This window comes from Penicillium canariense, assembly GCF_028826845.1.
Source record: "Penicillium canariense strain IBT 26290 chromosome Unknown utg000002l_segment0_segment0, whole genome shotgun sequence".
Lineage (NCBI taxonomy): Eukaryota > Fungi > Ascomycota > Eurotiomycetes > Eurotiales > Aspergillaceae > Penicillium > Penicillium canariense.
Window position 1 is genome coordinate 3556416 of NW_026622729.1, and position 25650 is coordinate 3582065.

At 53.3% G+C, this 25650-nt stretch overlaps 6 protein-coding genes across 6 annotated transcripts; 3 read left to right on the plus strand and 3 right to left on the minus strand.

The window, feature by feature from the left end:
- Positions 1–2459: 2459 nt before the first annotated feature.
- N7482_004481 (putative sister chromatid separation protein (Src1)) lies at positions 2460–4782 on the minus strand (the record flags this gene model as incomplete). Its single annotated transcript, XM_056686606.1, has 2 exons — positions 2460–3102; positions 3248–4782. The coding sequence occupies 2 exons, from the start codon at positions 4780–4782 to the stop codon at positions 2460–2462; spliced, it is 2178 nt and encodes a 725-aa protein (XP_056545348.1).
- An 864-nt stretch (positions 4783–5646) lies between these two features.
- Positions 5647–12177, minus strand: acyA (adenylate cyclase acyA; the record flags this gene model as incomplete). The annotated part of the gene is made up of 3 exons (XM_056686607.1): positions 5647–5970; positions 6028–11893; positions 12005–12177. The coding sequence occupies 3 exons, from the start codon at positions 12175–12177 to the stop codon at positions 5647–5649; spliced, it is 6363 nt and encodes a 2120-aa protein (XP_056545349.1).
- A 3618-nt stretch (positions 12178–15795) lies between these two features.
- N7482_004483 (glycoside hydrolase family 16 protein) lies at positions 15796–17338 on the plus strand (the record flags this gene model as incomplete). The annotated part of the gene is made up of 2 exons (XM_056686608.1): positions 15796–16504; positions 16560–17338. The coding sequence occupies 2 exons, from the start codon at positions 15796–15798 to the stop codon at positions 17336–17338; spliced, it is 1488 nt and encodes a 495-aa protein (XP_056545350.1).
- Positions 17339–18152: 814 nt separating this feature from the next.
- N7482_004484 (putative inorganic diphosphatase) lies at positions 18153–19509 on the plus strand (the record flags this gene model as incomplete). Its single annotated transcript, XM_056686609.1, has 4 exons — positions 18153–18356; positions 18468–18587; positions 18644–18987; positions 19065–19509. The coding sequence occupies 4 exons, from the start codon at positions 18153–18155 to the stop codon at positions 19507–19509; spliced, it is 1113 nt and encodes a 370-aa protein (XP_056545351.1).
- Positions 19510–19949: 440 nt separating this feature from the next.
- Positions 19950–21099, minus strand: N7482_004485 (MIP/aquaporin family protein; the record flags this gene model as incomplete). The annotated part of the gene is made up of 3 exons (XM_056686610.1): positions 19950–20114; positions 20177–20723; positions 20777–21099. 3 exons carry the CDS (start codon positions 21097–21099, stop codon positions 19950–19952), a joined length of 1035 nt encoding a protein of 344 aa, XP_056545352.1.
- Positions 21100–23343: 2244 nt separating this feature from the next.
- N7482_004486 (glycerol kinase) lies at positions 23344–25422 on the plus strand (the record flags this gene model as incomplete). Its single annotated transcript, XM_056686611.1, has 4 exons — positions 23344–23477; positions 23539–24524; positions 24583–24749; positions 24829–25422. 4 exons carry the CDS (start codon positions 23344–23346, stop codon positions 25420–25422), a joined length of 1881 nt encoding a protein of 626 aa, XP_056545353.1.
- Positions 25423–25650: the final 228 nt, after the last annotated feature.

The window sequence follows — 25650 nt, forward strand, 5'->3', positions numbered from 1 at the left end:
TGAAAATGACAATAAGAAAAAAAAAGAGAATATGAATCTAAAAGGAAATGGCCCGTAAGGCACGAACAGGTGGGCCCTCAACCCTAAACAGGACAGAGACTCTCACTGCGCAAACTATGGACCATGCGTGACCAACAGGGACGGCCCAGTTCTACAGGCTCAGCAAAATCTGAAATGCCTCGGGTGCGGCGCTGCGGTCCGTTTGACATTCTCCCCGCTGATCGCGGGAGAAATATTCCCTGTTCGCGATGATTTGCTTGTGAGATGTCGAGCAGCTCCTGCTGCAGATGATTTTCCCTATTATCCCTCCTCATCATACTTTGCACATACAGTACTGCTGCCCCTTGAGAGTTTTACTATTCTAGGACCATCGAAACCAGACCGAGCTGCTGGGTCGCTAGGCTGAACCTGACTCGGATCGGCGTTGCGGCGTCTGCAACGTCAGAGAGGAACTGTCACAACCCGAGCCTCTCTCCTCTCCGACTAGTTAGACGATCGGTCCTGATGCGACAATTCCTGCCTTTCCATGCTAGGGTTTGGTGAGCAGAAAGTTATCTTGTGGGAGCGCGTTGTTGTTTGCTCTCGACAGTTGCCCAGAATGGGTTATAGGCTGGGTGCATTCTCCGGTCGATCCCGGCCTGGTCAAGGTGGATGGTGGAATATACAGCCCCCGACTGCGTAACTACGCGATTTGCGTTTCCTGCCAAGTAGGGCACTACGGAGAATGATCCCACTTTGTGCTGTGTAGGTGAGACGTCCGTCTCATAATACTCTAATCTCGTATACTATACTTTTAACTTGCCCATCTCGATCTCGCTAAACTACAGCCACGTGTCCGGCGCTGATCCCACTTTCGCCTAGTGGAACTAACTTCTAGAAATGACACTTCCTTGCCTAGCACGTAAGGAAGTTCCCCGGGTTGTTCATTTAGACCGCCTGTCTCATACTTGCCCACAACGGGAGAGGAAGTTTAGTGCGAGCTACCGTAAGTGCAAAGAGCGGGGCATGTTCGTTCCGCCATAACGCCGCCTCCTCCTGGTATCCACCCGTTTTTCCAAGGCTGACCGTTGATAGGATACGCCTTGCCGACGATGTTCGCCTCCTGCCAGATGGCACAAGGAGCGGTCAGATCGAACTGCGGTCTGCCTTGGAACAAAGGGAGCCAGACTATCTCCGTAATTGAGCCGTAATTGAGTCGTGCTACGCCGGGGACTTCGCTAATGCCGAAGCAAGTGGGCGCGAACATCTCACCAAGCCACCGGGCACCAAAAACGGGCCTGCACTGTTCCTTTGTCAATCCATTGGTTTGCATGGAGCGATTACCCATTGGCCCGAAAACCCGTCTCCCTGGTCGTCAAGATATACGGTTTCGGCATCACGCATCTGCACTACTCCTTCCTCCCGTGCGGCGTATGCAATATGCCAGACCGAAAATCACTAGCTGACGGGATTAATGTCTCCGTACGCTCCTCGACAACACCTGCAGCCATACTGCATACCATTCTTTCGGGAGAACGCCCAAATGCCTAATCCATAGCCCTAGGCCTAGTATATCTTAGAACACCCGGAATTGCGCGGCGCTCCGGTGCCACACCGAGGTCGGACTGGGGACACTTTCAACGTTCAGCCTATAGAATTTCCGTACAGAATCGTGAGTTTGAGCAAGCGGAGCTAGAGCAGGTACTACTCAATAAGCACATTGACAACTAGGCCTCAGGTAATCCGCCAACTCGCAATTCATCTTTTCAACCACCCGCTCCCTAAGGAGCGCGTATGCCGGTGCTGCTTATTTGGGTATCGAGCGACAGGGGTGTTCTGGCCCCCAACCGTTGATCTTAGCCCAGATCAAGCATAGCGTGCATAGCTCTGCAGAAGCGCCTCTCTGTGCGATCCACCTGCTACGGGTGCCATGCACATAAAGTAACCGGGGTAGGTACGAGCAGTAATCAACGCACGAGACACTAGGACTGCTCGGGTACTAACTATTCGCGGTTTCGAACCTAGGTTCAAGAACCAACAGGGGCGGCTACATCGATCATTGAGAAGGATGGAAGAATGGCTGTGTGAGGGGGGCACGGAAAGGGCTGGTAAGATATCGATCGGTCCTGTTCGACTGTGGCATTCTAGCTAAAGTTGAGTGAGGTATCACACCGGGATTCAGGGAATTTACTAGGTGGTAGAGGCGAGAAGGACATGAAAAAGGGGGTATTGAACATCCTGAATAAAAAGACTAAAATAAACAGAGAAAAGCAAAGGTAATATGTACGTGAAGTCAGGCTACTGAAAGTTGTCACAGAAGGGATATGGAAACTGTGCGGTGAAAGGAAGAAGAAACAGAAAAGAGAAAAAAGGCCGTGTCTCATCCAGACAGGAAACAAGTCTTGGGATATAACAATGCATCCAAAAATGCAAGGCTGCCCGAGATCAAATCCCGTCGGTCAACGAGTGGGACCGTTATCTTAGTAGATCGGACGCCCCTCATCCCAGCGGCTGGACTGCCTGTTACTCGTCACAGGTACATCCTTGCTGGCAGCACTCATGTGATGATCCGCATCGACATTGGTCGAGGGAGAAGGCAGGGAAAACCGTGCACTGTCACGGCGGGGACTGCTGCCAAGCTCACCGGGACTACCGTTAGTGGCGTTGACACTGCCAATGCCGCCAATCCATTCCCAGCAGCGGGCGACATCGCCGCTGCGGCCCTCGCGGACGGCCGCACGCACATTAGCATTCTCCTCCACGACACGCCGGACACGGTGCCACAGCTCCTCGCGCCGCTTGCCGTGCAATTCGGAGCGCAGGACATCGTCGCGAAGCTGGCCGATAGGGATGTAAGGCTCTCTGGCGCCACCGCGGCTATGTAGCGCAGCTTGAGTCGCAAGACGGTCGAGGGTTGTAGCGACCAGCTCCGGCACACGGGCGATATCAGAACGACGGGCAAGAACCCGAGCACGGGCATAAACCAGAGCACATGCTGCCAGAACTAGAAGTGAAAGAGGGAGTCGATACGCGAGGAGAGCGAGTCGGACGTAACGGCGGGAGGCGCAGCTGAGTGGGAGTCGGGCAGTGGATGTTGAGCTGAGGACGAGGACAGCGGAAGGTCTGTGATGACAAGGGCGCCTCTGTTAGTTCCGGTACACAGTGTCAGAACCAAGACCTTTGTAAAAGAGTGGCCGCGGGATATGGAAACCCGGAACAGTAGTAGCCAAGGAGACATGAAAAATCCGTGAAGAGGGCTGAAACTTACTTCTTGGTGTTGCTCACGACTTCTTCCTTTTCAATAATCTCGCCAATGGCACCCTTCCAGAGGTCATCGAACTCTGTGTCACTGAGACCCTTGCGTCGCTTCTTCGCAACTTCTTCCTTCAACTCAGCCTCAGGAATTTCGGGGGATGCGACTTTGCCATCCTCGTTCAATTGGCCACACTCCCATCTTGCCCTTCGCTCACGAAGCTCCTCGACAGCCTTGTCCGCAACAGCCTTGACACGGCGTGCCTTCTCGCTGTCCGGTTCACAGGTTGGCGGAAGAGGCACCAGACCACCTAAAGCCAGAGGGTGAGGCTTGAGAATGAAATCATGCTCACAACGAGCTTCAAAGTCGGGATAGCAGAACGCATGGGATGGGCAGGGCTCGCATCGAGGCTCCAGGACGTTAGCCCACTCTGGCACGTTGGTTTCAGCCAGGGACCAGGTGGGCTTTCCAAGGCCGCAGTAACCAATTTCAATTTTCTCCTTGCGCCACCAGGCACCGAACCCGCCAAGAACCGAGAGAATAATGAACCAGGAAGCAATTATACTCATCGAGCCCTGCTTCTTGGGTCGCTTTCGAACCTGCGTAAGCGGTGCATATTGTTCAGTCTCTAGAGCGAGCTGATCCTCTGGAGTAAATTCCTCGCCAGCACTTAATTCGCTCTCATCTTCTTCAGATTCCTCCTCAGGCTCCTCCTCGGTAGGCCTGAGGCGAGACGCAAAATCGAACGACTCCCTTGAGGGCGCGCTATAGCCATCTTCTTGTTTGACGTTAATAGGGGTGGTTGATTTCCGAGACCGCAAGCTGTTTCTCAAAGCAGGACTCTCTGTAGATAGTCGTCCGCCGCTCTTCCGCTTTCCATCATAACTGGACGTTCGGCGGCTCACAACTTCTGAAGGACTGCCGCTCTGGAAGGGGTTGTCATCCGTGAAGACGGTGTCATCCCTAGGCTCGGTCTTGACAGACGGTGTGTATTCATCGACTTCGGTCGACGGCAAAAGCGAGCTGCGCCGCAGCTTCCGCACAGTTGACTTGCGGGGCGAAGCACCCACAGCAGCAACCGGAGTCGCAGTTGAGTCATCGCCAGTTTCTGTATCCGAGGCACGTGGGTGCTTGCCCACTGATCGCGCAGCGGTCTTCCGCTTCGTCGTAGCAGGTGTAGCCGGAGCGAAGCCTCCATCAGTTTCTATGGTCGACGCACGGCCGCTCCGCCGCGATGTCCCTCGTCTGGTTCCGGTTGTCGATGGAGTGGGTGGCAGGGGTAATGAGTCGCGGTCGTCTTCGTCCCCGGCGACAGAGTTCTCTCTACTCATATCTGTGATACCTGCACTTGTCCTCCTCACCCTCTCGCGGTCTCGCAGGAGTTTCCTCGCCCGCGGAAGGACTTCGTCCTCCAGAATGCGGATCAGTTGCGCCTTTTTGGCGGAGGCCGGATAGGACACATCGTGATTGACCAGGATGGAGCGAAGGCGAGGCACAGTGAGGGAATTCAAATCGAAATCCGGTTGTAGGTAATCCAGTTCGTCCGCCATGGTGTGCTGTGTGGGGGTGGTAGCGCGACGGGTACGATGTCTAGTCCGTTAAGGCTCAAGTCGCCAACACACGCAGTCTCTGACCGATACGGTCACCGCAGCTGAGCGATAGGATGCAAGAATGGTGACACGACGCGAAAGGGTCCAGTCAGGACTTTAAGACGCGGAAAAGGCAAGCCACCGATCGCTCCGTTTTTGGAACTTGGCCTGGGGTTGTGAGGGGAGCAGGGGCGGGCAAAAACCGATGTGGATGTTTGTTCACTTGTCAGTCAAACCCGAGGCGGTTGGTCGGGTCCGTAGCCAGGGCAACAGGTGGGGCAGATCAAAATGACACGATAGCCCTACTATTGTACTGACAAAACAGAGTTCGGCATCAAGGTTGAGGAAAAGAGGTAGCTGAGAAAGATAAACGCGACGCTACGAAAGAGGGAGCAAGGATGAATAAAGAAGTCATACGATGACGTACCATAAAAAACAAAATCCACACGTGACTTATTTGCCACCCGAGGCTTTCCCTATCAGGTAAACAGCTATACTCCAGTAATTACTCCATGCTGAAAGATGGATAGAACCCAATAGTAAAATAATGTATTCACAGCCCATGCCAAATTCACACCAAGTAACTGGGCATCGAAAATACGTAAAAGCAAATCCAAAAGTAGTATCAAGAATATCCACCGTGGCTCCATGCCCCTAATGCTGCGTAAAAATCAGTCTGAAGACTTCCCACCCTGTGAGACGCCGCACACAAAAAATGAGATGTTGAAATGAAAGTTGAGCAAGAATAAATAGGTGTGAAAGGCGTGATTAGAGTGATCGTAGAGTGATCAAAATATGTAATATATGTATGCGCAGCAGACCAGATCAATGGTTGTTGCGGTGAAGGTCGAAGGAGCGAGGTGTATCCGCAGAACGGGACAAATTGAGGGATGAGGATGAGGCGGAGGTGGCGGTGCTGTTTGCACTCGGAGTTGAGTGCGTGTCAATGCCACTATAATTGGGGGCCGGTGGTCCGCCGGGGATGCCTGCAGCCCCAACGGCCATCTGCTCTTTGAGGGCGCGGTACTCTGCAAGTTGCGTCGCCAGTTGTTGAAAAATCTCGCCAATGGGAACGGCGTAATCCTCAAGCCGATCGCCAGACTTGAAGGGCCGCATCAAGTTGCGTACAGAGAGGGTGTTGATGGTTACCTGGGAAGTGCGTCAATTCAGCAAGTCAAGTAGAAGATCAAAACATTAAAAGTTTACCTCGATGCGAGTGACCTGCTGGTCAATCAAGCTAATCACAGTCGAATCATTCAACTCGCCTCCGTGATTCTTGACCATATTGAACAGTGCAACATTCGGCTCCCTAAGCCGTGGCTCTGCCGGGTTCTCCAGAGCGCCGCAAAGCCGCTCTAAGCGGAGAGTGACCTCCCATAGACGCCAGATATCATCGGTGTCCACGTTCAGCTTGGACTGCTTCTCTATGGTCGCTGGCCCTTGGCCTTCTGACTTCTGCTGATTTTCTTCCAAGCTTGTCAAGCGACCTGCCAACGAGTGAGGATAGACGAGGTACAGGGGTTCTGGGTTCTCCAGTCCCTTCAACTTCCGCTCGCCCTGATCCTTGATCACGAAACCTTGGCTATTCAGCTGGTTCAACTCGCGGCGGATATTTTGACCAAGGCTATCGACTCGCGGATGACTGTCACTTGAGCTAGTCGATGCCGAGCGTTCAGAATCAGCGAAGATTTCGAGATTGCGCTGGATATCGCTCATGAAGTCTGACGATACGAAGATCTGTCCTCCGTCGGCGACGGCAGAAATTCGGGAGGCTCGATTCACCATGGGGCCGAAGTAATCCATGCGGTTGGTGACGGGGTCTTTCTCGCAAACGGGTTCACCCCAGTGGCCACCCATGCGAACAGATAGACCACGAGATATAATATTACCCTCCATATCGGACGTGACTGCGCACTGCGGTTGGTCCAGAATTTCCGTAGGCCACTCGGCTTCCAGAAGACTGTTCTGGCAGTTGAAGCACCAAAGCAAGGCGGCAGTTGTGGTCGAAAAGGCAACCATGAAAGCGTCACCTTCAGTCTTGACCTCATAACCACCGATGATTCCGAGTTGTCGTCGCAGAATATCATTGTGAATTGAGATGGCTGAGCGCATGGCATCTGGACACATCTCCCACAAACCAGTCGATTTTTTTATATCAGTGAAGATAATAGCCAGTTCGCCCGTCGGAGCATCGACATAGTCGAAACGCGCAAGGCGAGTGTCACCTGGCATATCACGAGGCCTGCGCCGAATCTTGGTTGAGGGGACGATTCCGTCATCAGGGAATGCAGAGCGTTCTAGGTTCATGCTAGGACGCGGCCATTTCTTCTGCCGGCGTTGAAGCTCACTGACACCAAGGATCATGACCATCAACTTGTTTGTTGCCCCAAAGGCGATAGCCAGATCTCGGAGCTTTTGGGCTCCAAGCATAAGGTTCGGATACACGTCTCTAGCGACATCGACGACCAGCTCGGGGGCCACGTACTCCCATAGCTCTTTCGATCCCAATATGATCATTTCGTCTTGCTCAGTCAAGGTTGTGTGTAGAGTGAAAGGAGCGGCAATAACGGAAGGCATCATGGGGAAATGCCCAAAGCACCTCGAAACCGTGAGGATATCGTTGAGCTTACCATTGCGAGATACAAATCCGCCAGCAGCACGGATACGTGCCCGTTCACTAGCTTCAGCAGGATCATGAACTCGTGTCAACGGGCGCGATGAACCATCTTGCTTGACGAGAATGGCCTGCGCATTGCCAACATTGGCCGCATACAGATCCATATTGTTCAAGTACAGCACCGTAGCGACGCCACCAGACTGAATATCGTCCTGGTTGAGCTGCTTCGAGGCAGATCCGCGATGATACTGGCGTAGCTCGCGATCATCAATCGATCGATACGCAGACCCAGCCATATTCTTGTTTAGGGCTAAGAATGCGCGTCTCAGGGCATCGAGCGGTGTTTCATCCCGATCTGGCTGACGCTGAAGCTTCCTAAGCTCGGACGAGAAGGTCGGAGTGAAGTTCTCGTGAAGGTATTTTGCAACGCGTGAGCCACCACTGGACAGGGTTGACCCGTCGAACATACCGAGTAATGTCTCCACGTTATCGGGCTTCAACCGGGGGACAATCATGTCAATGATGGATAGATGCTCAGTACGACCGAGAGTGTCCGCCATTCCGTAGGCAAGTGAGCCAGCCAAAGAGGCCGAAGTCCTCACACGGCGGTCCTCGTTTTCATCAGGGATAGTAGGGATTGTCAAGGTCACATCCATCAATCCCAACACTCGGAGATGAGTGAGAGACGTGAAGTCAGTCAGATCAGTGCCATTCCCACCCTGCTGACCAATAGTTGCAATATTGGGCTTGATCTCCAGACGCTTGTTGCCTGAGAAGTTGAGGTACTTCAGGCTTCGATTCCAGTTCCAGTTCCAATCATAGGGCCAATTGGAGATGTTGTACTTCAACGCGTTGCTTCCAACATCAAGAATGGCCAGCTTGCTGACCTTGCAAAGCTCCGCGGGCAGCACTTGAAATCGGTTCGCATTAATATGAAGAACCTTGAGGTTGCTTCCTTCTTCCAAATCATCGGATGGAAGTGAGGTGAGTTCATTGCCGGACAGGTAGAGCTCGGAAATCAAAGGCCATCGCTTGAGGACACCCTGTGGCAGCTCTGTTAACTCATTGTACGAGAGATTGACGATACGAAGCTCAGGAAGGCGGGCCAGCTCGCGGAAGATGTCATCATCCAACTGGTTATCAGCAAGGTATAGGTTTCGAAGAGACCCCGCAAAACTCGAGGTCGTTGCATGCTGCGAGATATTCGAATCCTTCCGAGAGCCGTTGCTTGTATCAGTGGCAGTTCGTGATGCTGTGGAAACCTTTCTTCCTCCAGTTTGACCGATGGATGGAGTGTTCGACGGGTTTCGATATGAGCCATTTGGAGATGAACCAGATCCCACAGCACCCCCCGAGGGCTGACTATGACTAGGTCGACGGAAGTCGACTTCGTCTAGGGGACCTAGCTCCTCATAGTTTGGAGTTCCGCTCAGAGCTGGAGTTGTCACAGGAGTGGTGGTCGGTTCACCAGGGACTAAGGGCTGAGGGGCACCATGTTTCGGGAAGGTGGTTAAGAGATTTGTGGAAACATTCAGTGTCTCCAGCTTGGCGCAGTGCCAGATCTCATTTGGCAGCGCCTTCAAGTTGCACTCACGAGCGTTGAACTCCTTGAGCTCCGCCAGGCACCCGATACTGGCAGGTAAAGACCCGAGCGGATTCTTGATGATGCTGAAATGTTCTAGTCGACGCAATTTGCCAATCTGGGCTGAGATCGAGGTTAAATGGTTCTTGTCGAGGATAAGCTTGGAGACATTGGGTAAGTTCTCAAACATAGCATCACGGAATTGCGACAGTTTCGCAGAGGCAAGGTTGAGAGAGCTCAAAGTTGGCATAGGGGCATCGATGTCAAACTGCGTCAGCGGGCAGTGATCCATATGCAAGCTGCGCAGCTTCGGGAACGCCCCACGGAACCGGGAGATGAGGTTATGGCCAAAGAAAACCTGCTCCAAACGAGGAAGCCGGGACAGATTATCAATACTAGTGATCGCATTAAAGCGTCCGTCAATCTCCTTCAGGTTCACCAGATCCCGGAAGGTCTCGTCAAGCGACCCGCTGATGTTGTTGTTGGTCATCCAAAGGCGCTCGAGCGTAGCCAGTCGACCAATATTATGGATCTCCTCGACGCTATTGAAGCTGATATCGAGGTCGACCAAGCTCCGCAGCTTACACAAGAACTCAGGGAAGACCTTGAAGCTGTTTGAAGACATATTCAAGCTTCGGAGATATTTGAAGTTCCCAAAGTAGCTTGGGAGTTTGGTCAGCTGATTGTTCGCCATCTTAATACTGACTAGGCCAGCGAGTCGGTCAAGCTGCGCGTGTTCCAGCTCCTCCAAGAAATTGTTGGAAATGTCCAAGTAAGTCAAGCGACTAGCCAAGCTAAAGCTAGCTGGAAGATGCCGGGCCTCATTGCCGATGAATTTGATTTCCCGTAAGTTGATGCAGCTCTGGATGAAATCCTTTGGCACATCGAGAGACAAATTCCTGGACAGGTTCAACGAAATGATCTCCGAGGATTTCTTGTACAGAGTAATCGGAATGGTGACCAAGCTTCGGCCCTGGAGATCCACGTGGCTGAACTTTGACATCTTGCTAAAGCCGGGATCGCCCTCCAGACTGGTATAACCGCTGAGCTTTGTCGGCAAGAAGATAAAGCGACAGAGGTAGCTGTGGTCCTCACGACCGATGTCCTCTATGCGATCCTTCTCTGTGTAGCCAACTTGTTCCAAAAGTTGTTTCTGCATGAGGATCGGCCGCTCATTGTGGTCAAGCTGTCGCGATAGGTCATTCCTCCGCAGCACGATTTCATAGTTGTTGAGATGATCTTGTAAAAAGGATTTGCGGCCCAGCATGTACAAGATCTCCGCAACGGTCGCGTTCACACCAGCCGAAAGGGTTGCAAATGTTCCGTCTATGCGGAAAACGCGGATGAAATAGGAAGCACTGGAGGGTTGCGGTGCGGCTTCCACAACAGGGTCATTTTGCTTCTTGACTGCCCAGCTGTCCGGAGCGGACCAGGTGTCGATGCCACCCGCTTGTTCAGACCTGGTCGAATCCTCACGCGGGGTGATTGTACTGTCAGCGACGGCTTTTATGTGACTGGGAGAAGCTGCGCGAACAATGTCGCCAAGATCTTTCAAGTTGGTATCGAGCTTGAAGACATGACCTTCATCGCGAGTTGTATCCTCTCTTGAGGAGTGGGGGTCTCCGCCGATGGGGAGCCGCCGGTTGAATTTGCGCTTTGCAGTGTCCCTCTTTCGGTCTGAATCTGCTGAATCCACACGAGCAGAACTTCCTTCAAAACTTGGCTGCCGGCGCAGAGGATGATCGTGCTTTGACCTTTCATGCGGCTTGTGTGACCCCGGCAACAAGTGTCGTACTCTAGTAAGAAGACCTCGCTTATCTTGCGGAGCTCCCGGAGAATTCTGACCGTGATCACGGTAGATAGCGCTTTGCACGCTGGGAGTCGGACTGGTTGAACGGCCACCAAGGGTGCTGGACGAGCTCATAGCAGTGGAGGAATTGAGGTAGTGTTCATTGAAGGGCTTCAGTCCGACAGAGAAGTCATCCCGCCCACCTGAGGGACGAGATTGATATCCGGCCAGATCGCCTGCAAGTGTTGGCTTTTCTTCTTTACTCCGAGAATGGCGGTGCCCGTTGGCTGCTCTTCGACTTGAATCTCTGTGTGTACCACGGGGTAGACCCGCGGCAGAAACGAGACGCTTACCATCAGGGCCGATGGGCAGCTGTCGTATGGGAGCCTCCCCATACTGTGAAATATCGTGCACGTTTTGATATAACCACGGAGTGACTTCACTTGAAGGTGCGGGGGTTTCCGCTCGCGGTCGCGACGGCCGTTGCGATGCTTCTGAACCATCCGAGTTTGCTCTTTCTCGAGCTTTGACTTTGTCAATTGGGCCCCCACGCCTGCTGGGTGGGTTCTGTTGGGCATCTTCATCGGGTTCATCGGGGATAGGCCACTCATCACTAGCCGAGGCCCTGGATTTCTTCTTCCAGAGCTTTGCACCTGTGCTTGACTTTGACCCTTGGCTACTCGTCATGCTCGCGGCGGAAGGCCTGCGATTGTCCCCATTCCAGTCCAGATCGGCCGGCTCACTAGAGAACGTCCGTCCAGTAGCTGGGCGAAACGTCGTCGATGCAGGTGAAGCTTCATATTCGGAGGCGGAGTTGAAAAAGGTTCCGGGTCCTTCAGAGTTGGCTGTTGTGACCCACGGAGCGATCGAGTCGAGCTCTTCAGGGCTGGGGCGAGATGGGTTAATGGGAGGGGGCCGCGGGCTAGGAGTAATTGATCGGGCGGGATCATCACCAGCTCCAAGAAGTGCCAGGGCCTTCCGATGATTGCTGAAACCGGAGCCTTTGCGTTCTTCGGTGGGGGAAATTTCTGGGGAGCTCCATGTCCACCCCCAGTCGATTCCCGGAGCGTTGGAGGACCCAGGCCTGCAGTGATTTGATTTAGCACCTATTTGTTTGTCGTGATGCTCACTTCGCTGCACGGGGCGCAAAATAGCGCATGTGATTCCTGGCAGGGAGAGAGGAGGGGGTTCTTACTTGTCCATGATTAGGCTTCCAGGGAAAGGGTCGGCATTGCGACCGTCCGAGGATGAGTTATTCTGCTCCCGGTGCGACTTCTCGATGTCCCTGATTGTTTCTTGTGATTTCCAGCTGCTGTTTGAGCTTTCTGAACCCTGCCGGTCGGGTAGCTCGTGCTCTCGCACGGGCATGGCTGGTCCCAGATTCCGCCGTATCTCCCCGTGAAGAACTTGATCAAACCGCGGCCAGCTGCGTTTTCTAGGTGTCGGGAGGCTTCAGTGTGGCTCACCATCAATAAATATGGTGTAAGTCGGATGCGCCGGAAGAAAAGGGGAGCTGGCGAGGTGCGGTGACGGATTTGCAGTGGCGGATGCTCGCGTCACGATGCGGAGCTCGGAGCCGGAGACGTCGAGGCAATCCGTCGAACTGAAGATGGGGTAAGTGCTGATTGATTCCAATCGAAGGTCTTCAAAGCACGATTCTGTGATATGGGAGATCTCATCGACGGGCGGGGCGTTAGGATACGGATCCCGGAGGAGGAGGGCGCGTCTGAAAAGCCAAGGCGGGGGGCGGGCGCAAATGTCAGGCGTCGTGATGGAGAGGGAGAGGGAGAGAGCGAGCGAGTGTGTGTGCCCCTAGAACATGTCCTGGGAGGAGAGCGATCGTGTTTCAAGATGAACGGTGCAGATGGTCGGTGAGGGGATCAGAGCCGGCGTCATTCGAAGCAGGTACCAGGTGGGCGTGCGAAGAAGAGGGGGAGGGGGTGGAGAGGTGGGTGGGAGTCGTGAGTCGTGATAGCACAGCGAAGGAGAGAGAAACGCCTGCGATGGACTGGACGTGGACGTGTTGAGATGAGGGTGTGGTGGTGGTCGGTGGGTTAGGGGATGATGAGAAGAAGAGCTGAAGAGGGATGAGCGCGAAGGGACGAGGATGAGGCTCTTGCGCTAGAGAGCTTCAGTGGGAACGTGATTGGTTGTAAGGAAGTTCCGTCTCACTGAGACCGTAATTCGTCGATGCATCTGCTGCAGCAGGAGATCGATCCGTTGCAGTATTCTGCCATTCGCCGACAGGACTGGGACATGGGGGGTTGTGTCTGGGGGATGTGGTCCGTGAGGCTGTCCGTGCTTGACGGGAGTTCGGTGGAGCTCGGGAAGTCGTTTTTGCGTGGCTGCGGTTGGTATGGTAAGGTTGGTGTCATTGTACCCGTGGATGACAGGTATCGTGGTCAGGCGCGCCTTCGAGCAGGATCGAGCTCGCTCGTAAGTTATATACTAGCTATAGCTAGCTATATCTTCGGCACACTGTTGCGCGATACTTTCCTCGCGACTGAGCCTCCCAGGTCCGTCTCCTTTTCCAGACCGGACCTTCGGTAGATAGTTCACTAGTTCACTAGTTCAGCCACAACCCTGTCAGTTCACTCGGTTGGCCAGTGGAGCTGGAGAATCATATCTGACATGGTTATCATGGCCCTTTCTTGTCCAATGTCCAGACTCGAGGGACTTAGAATTTGTCGTAGGTTTGATGGTTCAGAGAACCACTACCTCCCGCCAAAGGGAGCAAAGCTGCCGTTAACCAACTCTTGCGCATACCTACTATGGGGCTGACTACATCATGTCGGTCAACACACCTACGTACCGAATGAAGTCTTCCACTTCTTGGATTTCCCTTCCGCTTTAGCGCTCATCCCGCGACGTTTTGCTCGCCCGTAGAATTGAATACAGCTCTGACCGATCTGACCACGGCAGATAAGAGCACTAACTTCCTCAGTGGCCATCATTCAAACTAATCGGATCCATTTATTGATTCCTCTCATTCGCTTATACTTTAGGCCTGAACGGCGAGGTAACCCATCCCAATAAACCGCTCTCTACTAGCTCTCTTCATATGAGAGACTACTGAGCCTACCCCTAGGTCTCCCACCAAAAATGTCAGAAATCGAATCGTAACCGCTCACCTGCGTGGTATCTAATCAGTTGGGATTGTTGCCTGACTGACCTTAGTGCATCTTAAGAGTACTGCTCCAAGGTCTTCCCCAATCCTACGATCATCTCGGTTCATGATAGCACAATTGTTCTATATAGGATGTTGTGATTCCGAGATGTTACTATAGGTTATACGTATGGCGTACGGTAAAATCAGGTTCTTGAGACCCCGCTGGAAAAGAGGTGAAGAGTACGGCTTCCATTCTAATTTGGTACCAAGGGATTTAAATTCTGAATAAAAGTTTTCTCCAAATCGATGAAATATGACGGCTTCGGCATGAAAGTACCTCTCTACTGATGAGTGGTCCAGCTTTCTGCCGGCAAGGTTGAGGACCACTTTTCTAAAAACATCAAATCACGCTCTCGCAAATAGTTCTTTAGGACCGGTCGCACAAAATCCATGATAAATCAATATATTGATGGCAGCTATCCCACCACTATGCGTAGCAAAGGCATCAATCGCGGAGTAGATCACTATGCGAATTTCTCATTTTACGAGTTCCTGGAACTTCATGAGAATGCTGCTCAAAAAGCACGCAGTACCACAGAAACTGGAGTCAAAGCGACGGTAGGGTATAGACCAAAGACCAAAGACAGAATAGTTCATCTCTATCGAATTACAGAGCAGCCAGGATATATTCTCAATGAATTGGAAGATTCGGGCGTATTTCCTAGGCTACTATCTACCAAGGATGAAGATCTCAGCGGCGTCCTTGAGCCATCTGCCTAGCCTTGAAATAGGCCTAGGTAGGTAGGTGGTAAAGAATTCCGGCAGCAACTAGGTAGGCCATATTTAAATGAACGATAGCCTGTAGATGATCGTCCTCTATTCTATGATACACTGCCATATCTGGCAGCGGAAGTGACACTAACCATGTGGCACGTCTGATCTCCAATAGCATCGACATTGCGATCGATCCGATTGGAATCGGGCCCAACCATATTGCGACGGGTGGACCAAGACATCGGAGTGTGCTGTCTCATGGCTAGACTTGTCTCGCCAAGGTCTTGTACTTCTTGGCTGTATATATGGTGAGATGCCACGAGGTCGGACATCACGTCCTTGCGTCTCAACTACATCTCAACCTGATCATCTATTTTATATTTAGATTAGGCACCGATGAGCATCAAGGCCAGGGAAGTCTATCTGAAGCAAAATTTTCATCATCTGCCCAGATCTTGGGTAGCTAGCTGGGCCGCTCAGTGGCTGATGATGATGCAGAAGGAAATCGAGGGGCTGGGGTGGATGCTCCATACTGCCGCCCGACAAGACGTGTTCCCCGCCACCTTCTTTTTGCTGTTGCTGAGAAAACTCTCCGTGATGCGAGGATGAAATAGGAAAGATATGGAGTTAGGTAAAGTGCATCGCCATTTGAGGACAACCATGAACGCTCTGATTTTGATCGGAGGAACACTAGACACTGTTGTGATTTGGCCGGTGTCGGCCTGGGGACATGAACAATGCACAACGTGGCGAAGCTCACCCCCCGGCAGCCCGCTAATTGGACGGATGACAGCCGCGGGACCCATGGATCTGCGCGCAAAAGGGTAGCCTCGAAATGCCAAAGACGGAAGCTGCGATGGACGTAATGGAGGTGGCTGGCAGGGGCCGCCCGTATAAATCATGGCCTGCCAAGATCGCACCTGCTGGTATTAGTAGCTGGCGGTAGTTATCATTTCTCTTTCTTCCTCCTCATCCTTTCCAGCTTCACATTCACAGTTTCCCTCTGCTCACCCCGATCGACGTCAGTACCTGGGTCGGTTATCTATACTTGGTACATCGAATTTTTAATCTCACAGTCGATTCCCGCGAAGACATCGCCCACCATGAAGTTGGCTCTGGGTACGGCCCTGGGCCTGCTTTGCTCGTCTGCCCTGGTGATGGCGCAGACTTACACCGACTGCAACCCGCTCGAGAAAAGTGAGTCCATAGGATTAAGGCGTGAACGTCAGTATACAGCTAACCAGTACACAGCTTGTCCTGCAGACCCCGCGCTTGGGAAGTCTGACCAGACCTTTGACTTCACCTCGGGCTCATCCTCGCAATTCGCTGCCACAGGAGCCGTCACATACGATAGTACCAACGGTGCGACCTTTACAATCTCCAAGAAAGGCGATGGGCCCTTGATCCAGTCCGGCTGGTACATCATGTTCGGCAAGGTAGAATACACCATCAAGGCTGCATCGGGAACGGGCATTGTCAGCAGTGCCGTGCTGCAGTCGGACGACCTGGACGAGATCGACTGGGAATGGCTGGGAGGCAATAATGCCCAGGTGCAGACCAACTACTTCGGCAAAGGAGACACCAGCAGTTACAACCGTGGCGCCTATCATGACAACCCGGGCAATCACGACGGCTTCCATACTTATTCGGTCGACTGGACGAGCTCCCAGATTGTCTGGGCCATCGACGGCCAGACGGTCCGTGTCCTCACCCCCTCCACTGCCGACAGCAACCAGTACCCGCAGACACCGATGATGATCAAGGTCGGTGTGTGGGCTGGTGGTGACCCAGACAATGCCCAGGGAACAATCGGTGAGTTTGCATCTGAAATCAGAACAACACAGTCGTGGTGCTAACATTTCTGTAGACTGGGCGGGTGGCGTGACCGACTACAGTCAGGGTCCATTCAACATGTACCTCAAGTCGATGACCGTGACCGACTATTCGACCGGAAACTCGTACAGCTATGGCGACAAATCCGGTTCGTGGGAGTCCATCACTGCCGATGGGGGCAAGGTCAATGGCAACAGTGCCAATGAGCCTACATCTACCGCATCTGCTCCCACTATCACCGCAACGGTGGATAGTGTCCCTATCCCTTGGAGCGGAACTCACAGAGAGACGTCCAGTTTTGTCACCCCCGACGTCTGGCCTTGGGTTGCCACAGGCTCGCCAACGGCTTCCACTGGTCTCTCCAGTGGTTGGGAATCTGCCTCTCGCCAGATTCAACCTCCCGGCCGGGGTTCAGTGAGTGAGCTCTACCCTGCTCCTACCAACCCATCTCTAGTATCAACCACTAAGAACGGAACCCCCATGTCACAGTCTATCTCCCCATTTACATCAGCACCCTTGGCTTCCTCGTCGGCTGCCTCTTCCCGCTCTGGGCTTAAAACGCCTGACAAGAACGCGACCCGAGTCGCAAGCAGCACTTCTGCAAGCATGAGCACCACGACTAGGCACAGACAAATTACCGATGAGGCTGACACGACGATGATGAGTGCACCTACTGCTACGGTGAATTCCTCTCCTGGTGTTGCCGCTTCGGATGTTGCCCCTTCGGTTGGCAGTGGGTTCAGCCTGTACCAGGTCCCTGCTGTGCTTAGCACTGTCTGTTTTCTGCTCGGCGGTATCTTTGCTGTGCTCTGAAAAGACGATTTTGATGGCATTGTCAAACTGTATTATTATTCATGATGGGATGAACCCGGCACGGCGTTACGACATACTTTTACTCGACCCCCAGCGCAAATGTTGCTGCATGCGCAATGGTTTGTTTTATGGCTCACCATGACAGAGGGGCTGCTGCATATTGGCGCTTATGATCCTTTGAGCTTTTCCTTTGGGTTTATACTTTTATTGTTCCGATGCATACATATGGTAGACTTGATAGCAGTCCTGTCCGGTGGTGTGAAATGGCCCGGTTTTGTACGCCTTCCTTAACCCTTCCTTGGCAGCGTTGATAGATAGTTCATGAATTACACGGGCCTTGGTGCAGAGATTCAAGCATAATTAGAGCCAATGAACAAACATTTCTTGAATAGCTCGATCCGTAGATAGATATAAGGCATTTCCAATTCGGTTAATCTGTGGACGGCAGGAAGCTCGGGCGATCAAATCAGACATTGTGAGCGAGGTTTCAGAAGACCTGTGCGGCAATCGATTTGGATGATGTGAGCTGTATGATAACTTCCCCGCTAGCTTCATACTTTATTAGGATTCGAACTCTTCCCTGGAGAGGCCCGCAGGGTATAGTAGTATCGTTGGCCACTAAGCTCGGGGGCAATCTAACGTCATGTTGATCCACCGGCCACACTTCCGGCGGCAACAGAATTCAGCACAACACCTCGATCTGAACCTAACAGTAACGCCAATGTTAACGTCAAGACACCCGTTAAATTGACTGATTGCGCAGCTTGATAATCTCTCTACCCAATATTTGCGGAAGAGTCCCACAATATCCAACATGCCCGAGGGCAAGAAGCCCAATCCCGAGTATGGGACGCGCAAGTCTGGTGAGCCCGGCACCAGAGACTTCCGCATCCACATTGTCATGGGAGACGAGCTAGTATCGCCCTGGCACGGGATACCTATATCTCCTCCCGATAATGATCTACACGTTATCAATATGGTGCTGTTGATTCCGAGGTGGAGTAGTGTCAGAATGGAGGTAAGTCTCGAGATTTCGGGAGGTGGGCTACCAACGAGCAGAATGAAGTTTATTGTCTTGTGCCCAGACGCGCTCTCAAAGTGTTTTGCTGATTGTACAATACATCCACAGCTTGCGAAAGACGAGTTCCTGACCCCAATACGCCAGTCTGTTATTGAGAACCACTTAGAGTACATTCCGAATGTCTTTCCGTACAAAGGGTATCCCTGCAACCACGGGGCGATCCCACAAGTGAGCTCCTAAGCCCTTATAATCCTGGCGGAATTCAATGATAACCTCAGTGTTAGACATTGCAGGACCCTGACCTCCTAGATCCCGATACCCACATCCCCGGAGACTCTGACCCTCTCGATATATGCGAGCTAGCGGGCATGGTCGATCAAACGGGAACGGTGAAACAAGTTAAAGTGCTGGGGGCATTTGCCGTTTTACAAGAAGGGGTGACTGACTGGAAAATCCTTGTTGTGGACGTTAAAAACCCGTTGTCTGAGAGATTAGATGATATTGAGGACATCGAGCCTAATGTGCCGGGGTACCTGGATGCAATGCAGGAGTGGTTCCGGTTCTACAAGGTACCCAAGGGAGGTGAAGAGAATACAATTGCTCTGAATGGAGATGTGGAAGGGAAAGAGTGAGTGGCTGTCTTCTACATTCCTGCTGTCTCGTGGAGAACATCTTCCTGAGGTTGTGGCACTGCCCTATGTTTAGTTTCGCACTATCCCTGATTGCAAGGTGTCATGAGAGCTGGAAAAATATGCCCACAGGCCACAACATGGAAGGGAAAGTGTCCTGGTTAGTGATATTCGCACAGAACCCGAGCGCCCATAATAATAAAGCAAGAGGGAACATCCCCAGCGAGGACTATACTCTCATCCAGAGACTCAACGAAGACCTCGGCAATGGAGTCAAGTTCAGCGACCAGAGCCAAGCAGAGAGTTATGTTATCACTTCTGCCACCTCCACTGGCCACCACGGCGATCCTACCCAGATGACGGCCCCAGTCTCAGCACAATGGAAGTCTCATGCTACTCCGAATCAAACTCTGCAGTCAGAAACGCCCATGATGAACCACCACATCCCCAGCAAACATTGCTCGCGTCAGGTGCCAGTCAAAGCCTTCGCCCCTCCGCAGCAGCCCTACTTATACACTTGACCTAACATGCAGCCCAAATTGCGAGTCAGCATGACACGCAAATGCGAGCGGAGGAACGCGGGTCCTTTAGGTACTACAGAATTACGTAGAGATGAGCCTTGCTAGGTAGGGTATTCTGCTATGGGTATGGGAGAGGTGCTGGCGGGCCGCCTCCATGACTAGCTGGACGTCATGGTTGATACCAGGTGGCGGTTCAGCACGGAGTTCTTGTGGTCTAAGGGACGATGTCATCGAGGTAACTATGCGAACAAGGGGGGTATTTTTTGTTTTTTGCATAGAGGCTATTGTTGGTGACTGAGTTCTCGTGACATCGTACATATCCCACGTTTGAAAACTCTTTGTATGACTCTGAGGGGGCGAGTGGAATCAGTCGACCAAACAACAATAATTTTATTGTCTCGTGGATAGTGGTCTTTTCTCGTACATAGTGATCTTGGTAATCAAACAGGGCTGGGAAAAACTACTTGCTTTCGGCTCAGGGGATGGAACAACCGTTTGATTCCCATCCAGGGTGTGTTGACCGGGCTGTCCGGCCCAGTATACAGAAAGACATCGTAGACCCACCCGCCAAATGTACAACCCAGAAAGGGAGCAACCATTGGTACCTAGTTGAAGAAGTGAGTGAGAAAAAGACGACACACTCTTCGCGTGATAATGGACCACGTACCCAAAAATAATAATTGCCAGCTGCCCAAACTTCGTGTCCATAGCCCAGCATATAGGACGTGAGGCGCGGGCCAAAGTCTCTTGCCGGATTGATTGCGTATCCCGTCTCCCAGCCAAAGCAAGCGCCAATTCCGAAGATCACGAAGAAGAGTACGAGGGGAGTAAGAGGGCCAGCCCCCAGGTTGCCATCATCCTTCAGCGCAAAGATCATAAACATCAGAATAGCGCTCGCCAGGAATTCCGAGAAAAATTGACCGGTCTTCGTCATGAAGTCCGCTGGATAGGTACAGAAGATGCCCGCCGTTGCGGTAGCTGAATACCCCGGGACGGAGCGAATATCTGCTCCGCCTTCGTACACATCAATGGCGGATTTGTAGTTGCCGTAGACGATGGCCGCACCACACATCGCACCGAGGAGCTGCGCCAGCATGTAGACTGGAAACCGGCGCCAGGGAAACCCGCGGTAGACGCAGTTCGCGAATGTCACTGCCGGGTTGATATGGCCTCCCGAGGAACCGCTCACATACACCCCCAGCATGACACCCAGTCTGATAGACGGCTATTGTTAGAGAGTGACATGAAACTGCGCAAGTCGACTCACCCCCAGCCCCACGAGATTGACTGATAGTCACCCTTCTGCCCATGACTGAGCAGCACCTGCGCGACGACCCCATCACCGAAGAGAATCAAGATCATCGTGCCGAAGAACTCGGAAAAGGCATCACGCCCACACGCCCGGATCTTGTACCAAAGCAACGAGTCCCCAGGCGCGCTATCAAGCGCCGAAGCCACCTCACGAAGAGAAGTCTCATGCTTACTCCCCAGGTACAGAGAGGCACACCCGCTATCCTGACATCCAGGCGACCCTCTCTCTTCGTGAGCCGTCGACATCAGCTCGAGAGTAGCTTCAGTGCTGGAACCCATTCGCGCTCGACGGGTATGAAAGAAGATATTAAAAACAAAAAGATTCCACTCAGCAATGTATCAGACCAGCAACAGGAAGGGCAATGAGGCCCCTACAGCGCGATCGTCCAGCGATATATCAGAGCGGCAACCAGTTCACACCGTGTAACCCTTGCCGCCAAACTTTGCTCGCGGACTTCTCGCAAATCGGCTCTATTGGACAATGCAGGGTCTTCGGAGATGTCGTCTCTATCCTCCTCCCACGCCCGCGTGAATGTGCAGGGAAGGGGGTTGACCGGCTGATGCCGAGGTGTCGTGCAGACTAGACAATGGTAGGTACAGGCTCGGGGCGGGGGCAGTCATGCAGTTCTAATTCCAGAGAAACCAGGTGGGAGCTACAGGCCCCTTTTTACAGTCTTCCTCTCGCCGTCCTAGAAGGACTTCGATTTTCTGACAGTACAGATTCTCCCCACGTCTAATGGGTGCGTTTGTACGAACGGCCGTTTGACCGGGAACTCCCGGCCAATTTCTGATTCCTGCCAGAACAGGGTCGGTTCAGAGAGTCATTGCCTTTGCGATAGACACAGAATATCGTCTCTGAGAACCTGAGGAGGCCAAGTATGGTGTGGTGAGACCGCTCATTGCGCGGTATTCCCAGGGGTTCCACAGACGGCACCTCTTCCTGGTCGCTGGGACAAGAAAGCCAGGACCAGGAGGAGGTGGGGTGCACAGAGAAGCTTCTATTGCTTCTGTTACCCACCGTCAACACTAGGGGCCCGAAGACCATGCAGACGCAATTGCAATTTCTAGAAGTTCGAACCGAGCGGCAGGCTGGAAGCTTTCGCAATGCGAGCGAGGAAGTTGGAAAGAAGACGGGGCTTGGGGGTTTGAGAGCTTCACCGTCTTCACGGTACTAATGCCGCCGGTGACCGTAGCCGGGCCAGACCATGCCCGCCGACTGTTGGTGGTCCTGGACAGGACGTAGCCATGTCCGTGTGAAGGAGCGCGGTGATGGGTGGCATCTTCTTTTCATGCCCTTGTTTCCGCGTGATGATGACACGCTGTTGCCCAACCGTGAGGCTGTGCGACCATTCTCCCTATCTCCATACTCCCCTTAATCCCCCTCTTCTACCATAGTACCCATGTAGGGTCGCATCACGACGAGGATGGACCCGGGATGACATGACATACATGACATCGGTGGGACGCAGTATTGCCCTTGTCCTCCCCGAGAAGCCAGGAGTCGGTCGGTGATCGCCTATCTCACCGACAGGACCAAAACCGGCGAGCCAGGCCGGGACGTGCAGTCCAGATGGTGATGTTGGTTGACTCGCAGGCTTGCAGGTTTGTAGTCTGGGCTGGGTCGGCTGAGGGTGACAGTTTGGGTTAGGTGGTAGGCTGGGTGCGTGGATAGAGTGAATGATGATGTTGGGCTGGTGGTGCCAGTGATACCAGTGCTGCAGACAGACATCATATCGCAGAGTGGAGTGGCTGGGGCTCCACCGCTGGGCGATGAGAGGGTCAAAGAGGAAAGTGGAACCAGTTCAACTTCGTCAGTGCAGCCGAGTCGCCAGCCTCGTCCCCGCAATCTCTCCGGCATGAATTTGTTCGCTGGGCCGTCAGTCCAAGGGCAGTGCATTTGTTGGGAAATAGCTTTACCGGATCACCAAGAGAGAGAAATGCGACGTAGTGACCACCAGAATGGCGGTGGCCGCTGCATTTCTCCCTCCGTTTCTCCATTCGTGAGGCCGGGTTATCCCCCGGAAAGATCGTCGCGTGGAGTGGAGTGTTCATCTCATGTACGGCGATCCCCCGTTCCTTGTCGGTTGGACCGACTGCACTATGCGAGATGCGCAGGTAGCAGGAAGCATGAAGGATGAACCGTATCGCAACCTCCTCGAGTCTGCGCTCCTCGGAGCTGGTCACACCGAGTCCGCAGGGCCCCTGCTCTCTTAGTCTCTTAGTCTGGTCGCTTGGTCGCTTGGGGCCCCTGCTCACTGGGCAATCTGGCAGGCTGCTCTCCCACCAACAGTAGGCTGCGCCGCCAGTCCACGGAGCTCAGGACCCCGCGCGCGGGAAGACTGTGTGACCGGCCCTGTGGATGTTATTTAAGAGCCCTTTTCTCTCCCCTGGCCAGGCTATCGATCTCGCTATCTTACGCGCGATGTGGTCTGTTCCTTCCACTTGATACCCTGCGCATGATCCCGTGCATTTGCATTCGTCCTTAGGAGCGTGTTTCGCTTCTCCTCCCCATCCACCTCAAACATGCACCCCGCAGAGAGGTTCGTCGGATCAATCGACCAGGGCACGACCAGCACCCGCTTCCTGATCTTCAATCGCGACGGAGAACCAGTCGCATCCAACCAGGTGGAGTTCCGCCAGATCTACCCGCACCCAGGGTAAGTCCCGCCCCGGAGAACCAGACCAGGCCGAGACTCATTGCGCAACGTAATCAACCAGCTGGCACGAGCACGACCCCCTCGAACTCGTCACCTCCGTGGAAACCTGCATCGAAACCGCCGTGCGCGATTTCGAAGCCCAAGGCCATGCCCGCACCAGCATCGCCTGCGTCGGCATCACCAACCAGCGCGAAACAACCGTTGTCTGGGACCACGAGACGGGGGAACCGCTCCACAATGCCATTGTCTGGACCGACACACGCTCACAGACCATCGTCACCGAGCTGAAGCAGCGCCCCGGGGCTGCGGCCCTCCAGTCCCTCTGCGGCCTCCCGCTATCGACCTACTCGTCCGCGACAAAGCTGCTCTGGATGCTAGCCCATGTCCCGAAAGTGAAGGCTGCATTCGACCGCGGCACGCTGGCGTTTGGGACCGTCGATGCCTGGCTGGTGTACCGTTTGAACGGCGGTGCCGCGGCCAACGTGTTTGTCTCGGATTCGACAAACGCCTCGCGCACCATGTTTGTCAACCTCGAGTCGTTGGCGTACGACGATACTCTGCTCGATTTCTTCGGCATCAAGGGCAAGGTCCACCTGCCGCGCATCGTGCCCTCGAGTGACCCGCGTGCTTACGGCACGATTGCGAGCGGGGCCCTGGCGGAGATCCCGATTACGGGATGTCTGGGGGATCAGTCGTCGGCGCTGGTGGGGCAGAAGGGGTTCTCACCGGGGATGGCGAAGAATACCTATGGGACAGGGTGCTTCTTGCTGTATAATGTGGGCGAGAAGCCTGTCATTTCGAAGCATGGTCTGTTGGCGACGGTTGCGTATGACTTTGGCGGGAAGCCGGTTTATGCGCTGGAGGGGAATATCGCCGTGGCGGGGTCTGGGGTCAAGTTCTTGCAAAACAATTTGGATTTCTTCCAGGATTCGACGGAGGTGAATGACCTGGCATTGTCGGTGGAGGATAACGGTGGTTGTATCTTTGTGACCGCTTTCAGTGGGCTGTTTGCTCCTTACTGGATTGACGACGCTAAGGGGACTCTTTGTAAGTTTCATCAATGTGCCTATATTCTATCTGCAATATCTGATGCATTCATCGACAGTTGGCATAACCCAGTATACGCAGAAAGGCCATATTGCGCGTGCAACGCTTGAAGCCGCCTGCTTCCAGACCAAAGCCATTCTTGACGCAATGGAGAAAGACAGCGGCAAAGCCCTCTCCGAGCTAGCAGTCGACGGGGGTATGAGTAACTCAGACCTGGCCATGCAGGTGAGGAAACTACTCACTACTATACCCCGAACTAAAACGATGAGGGAGTGCAAAAAAGACTGATAACCTGGACGTCTAGACACAAGCTGATCTCATTTCCATCCCCGTCTACCGTCCCCAGATGCGTGAAACCACCGCCCTAGGCGCCGCAATCGCCGCCGGCCTTGCCGTCGGCATATGGCGCAACTTCGCCGAGCTACGAGACATCAATCGCGCTGGCGGCGCCGTCTTCGAGCCCCAAGCGACCCGCGAAGAAAGCGCAGCCAAATTTGGTGAATGGGAGAAGGCTGTCCGAATGAGCAGGGGCTGGGTTGGATCGGACAATACCAAAAACCACGAGACGAAGTCCGAACCCCCCGAACCCAAGACGAACGGAACGCCTGCAGCACCAATAGAGAAGCGTGATGTTACTGTCCCCCGGGCGGCGCCTAGACAGAGCCAATCTCCTCGAGTATCGGAGCTCGTTACGAGCGGCAGTCTCGGTGCGACATTGAATATCACGACGCGGACGCTGACTAGTGATGCGGAACTTCCGCCGGCAAAGACGCCGGTTATTAGTATCTCTGGGGATTTGAACGATGCTGATGAGGAGGATCTGTTCTTGGAGTTGAGAAAGGTGGAGATTCTGCAGAAGCTTAAGAAGCTACGAAAGCTGAAGTTGAGCTATTATTAGATCTGGAGAGGTTGCCTTTGGCTCTGGATATGAATATCGTGATGGGTTTGAATCTAGCGGGCTGGGGATTTCTGGGTAGTCTTGAATAGCAGAAGGTCTAGGCGCTGGCTCTCGTATATCAGTATTAAATATCCACTGTATTAGCGATTCCTTCTTCTATGTCAATTCTAGGCTAGAGTGACATTCTGAGACAGTAGCGAGTGTTCCGTTGATGCGGTCGCCTAGAGT